At 40.9% G+C, this 3,024-nt stretch overlaps 1 protein-coding gene across 1 annotated transcript in view; it reads right to left on the minus strand.

Annotated features, from left to right (window-relative positions):
* Positions 1-106, minus strand: part of LOC110302306 (olfactory receptor 8D4) — a 6,530-nt gene extending 6,424 nt beyond the window's left edge. Inside the window, exon 1 of the mRNA XM_021173149.1 lies at positions 93-106. Within this exon, the coding sequence (XP_021028808.1) occupies positions 93-106 (14 nt within the window). The remainder of the gene's footprint in view (positions 1-92) is intronic.
* Between the last annotated feature and the right edge of the window lie 2,918 nt (positions 107-3,024).

Genomic DNA, 3,024 nt, shown 5'->3' on the forward strand with positions numbered 1-3,024 from the left:
TGCAAACTTTATATGCCCCAGTACAGGGGACCGCCAGGGCCAAAAAATGGGAATGGGTGGGTAGGGAAGTTGGGGGGGAGGGTATGGGGGACTTTGGGGATAGCATTGGAAATGTAACTGAGGAAAATACGTAATAAAAAAAATTTTTTTAAAAACCAAAAAGAAAAGAATCATGCTTCTGTTTAAGGTTGCTTTAGTTATCCAAGGTCCATATGAACTTTAGGGTTGTTTTTCTTGTTCTGTGAATAAAGCCATAGGAATCTTGATGAGGATTGTACTGAGGTAGTAGAATATTTTCACTATTATTGCTGTTTGTACAGTATTAGTCCATCTATAAGGAAGGACAGTCTTACCATCTTCAAATGTCTTCTTCAATCTCTTTTCTCCCTCTCCCTCTCCCTCTCCCTCTCCCTCTCTGCCTCTCCCTCTCTCTCTCTCTCTGTCTCTCTCTCTGTCTCTCTCTCTGTCTCTCTCTCCCTCTTCTCTTCTCTTCTCTTCTCTTCTCTTCCTTCCCCTTCTCCTTCTTCTCTCTCTCTCTCTCTCTCTCTCTCTCTCTCTCTCTCTCTCTCTCTCTCTCGTTTCAGTATCTTAAATTTTGCCTTGTAGATAGATCTTTCACTGCCTCAGTTAGGTTATTTGTAGGTGATTTTTAAGCTACAGTAAGTGGGATCTTTTTCAGAAAGTCATGATTGGTATGTAAAAAAATTTTTTTTAAAACTTCTGATTTTGTATTTTGATTTTTACATCCTGCTAGTTTAACATGTTATCATGTCTGAGAGTCTTTTGGTCATGTCTTCAAGATCTTCTAAGTACAAAATCATGTTATCTGAAAAGATTTATCTTTGCCTTCTTCCTTTTTTTATTGGCCTTGGTATTTGTTCTATGGAATTGGATGCTCTAACATTTGAAATATTTGTATTTGCAATTGTTGAGGAATTGCTTTCTGTATTATGATGTGCTGGTGTCAGATATCATAACAGTTTGCCTCTGTACTGCTAACTTCCATTTGCTTGATAGATTCCCTATCAACCTCTGACATGATATTTTACTTTTATTTATGTGTATGTATGTGTTCCTGCATGAGTTTATGTGCACCACTTAAGTATATGTGCCAGAAAATTGAAAGTCACCTCATGTGGATGGTGGCAACCAAACCCAGGTCCTCTGCAAGAGCAGTTAGGGCTCCTAACTGCAGAGCCACCTCTCCAGTCTTGAGTGTCTGACTCTTACTCTATGACTTTGTCTGTGAGGTTATCTTCTGGGAGACAACAGGCAGGTGATAATTGTTTTTTAATTCAGTCAACTATTCTGCATTTCTGTTTATTGATTATTTGGGGCCATTGCATTTAAACATATTACTAAGATATGTTTATTAATTCTTTTAATTTTATTGGTTGCTTTTCTTCTTTCCCTTATATTAAAAAGAAAAAAATTAACTTAAGTAATGAAAGATTGTAAAGACTGCTGTGTCCTGGAAAAGACTGAGACATAACAAAAAAAAAGGAACAAAAAAATGGGGGAAAAAAGAACAATTTCTCAATAATGAAAGTATTCAAAAATGAAATTAAATAAAGATAATAGGGACCTTAAAAATAAAACAAAATTTTTCAAAATAATCAAAATGATAAACTCAAAATGTCACTAAAAGCTTAGCAGAGAGAAACAGGAGGCATGGAGAAAAAAAGAAAAGAAAAAGATGAGGAAAATGTGAAGAAAATAGATTACCAAATATTGAAACTATCATGTGAACAAAACTAAAGGCATATGTGAAGAAAGAAAAAGAAAGATGTGCAATAAAGGAAAGTTACCACTAAAGGTATAGTCAGAGAATTGCAATAGCAAAAATACATAGAAGGAAAGGAGGGAGGGAGGGAGGGAGGGAGGGAGGGATGTGTAGGTGCTGATTCCTTTTGGGCCTTTGGAACTTGGAGAGTGGTGTCAGTTACATTCATAAGCAGGGAAGGGTGTAGTTGAGCTTGGAAGCCCCTGTCTTTCCTGGAGAGTGGTGTCAGTTACATGCGTAGGCAGGGAAGGGTGTAGTTGAGCTTGGAAGCTCTTTGCTGTCTTTTCTGTAGCTTCTGCAGCATCTGTGCCATCATTGGACAAGTGTCTGATGTTCTCCAGAGCAGTTTATCTTTTGCTCCATGCCTTCTGTTTCTCTCTGCTACACATTTAGTGATATTTTGAGTTTAGTCACTTTAGCCACTTCCCTTCTTTGCACACCAGGACTTTGGATGGCTATCCTTGGCTCTGCAGTCTGTGAGCTGGGCAGGTTCTGCCACACACCAGCCAGAGCTATTCCAGGTCAGACTCCTTGGAGTGACCCAGCTGGAGAGTATGTCCCAGGTGGGAGCACAGAAGCCACCAGATCACTGAGGTCTGTACATGTGAAGCACCTTTCTGGATAACCTCAAGATTTCTGAAGTGTTGAAGTACTCATCACCCTGCTAGAGCAATGCAGCTTCAGTGTTCCTGAGCTCTACATCAGGCCTGGCTATTAAACTACAATGTCATTCCCAGCCACTGAGATCTACTCCAGGTCACTAAGGGCAGGCAGGGTTGTGCACTTCACTGTGCACTGATGCTTCAACGTGTCAGTGGCCAGCAGTCCTCCTTTCCACACTCCTAGGATGCCTCTCACCCAGGAACTGAGGCAGATTCAATTCTAGCTCCCTGACTCACATCTGTTCCTTATTCCCAAGCCCCCAAGGAACTGAGTTTTAATAAAAGATTCTCTCTCTTGATGGCACCCACCTACAGTGCTCTGGTGACATAATTGAATTTCTCTCCACTGTCTTGCCCTCTGAAGGAAGCACATTCTATCAACTTGATTTGAGGAGTGTGAGGGCAGTGAGCTTGTTCTACACAGAGGACGGCCAGTCTCTCTTCACCAGGACACCTGGCTGTTTGCCTGAGGCTTGTGCGTCTGTTCCCTGGCTGTGGAGCTGCACAGATCAGCTTCCTCTTTCTGACAAGTCGCTCATCTTTTTCTCAGCCATTGTAGTCACTGCTTTTCTGAATCTC

The sequence above is a fragment of the Mus caroli genome, chromosome 9 (assembly GCF_900094665.2).
Source record: "Mus caroli chromosome 9, CAROLI_EIJ_v1.1, whole genome shotgun sequence".
Lineage (NCBI taxonomy): Eukaryota > Metazoa > Chordata > Mammalia > Rodentia > Muridae > Mus > Mus caroli.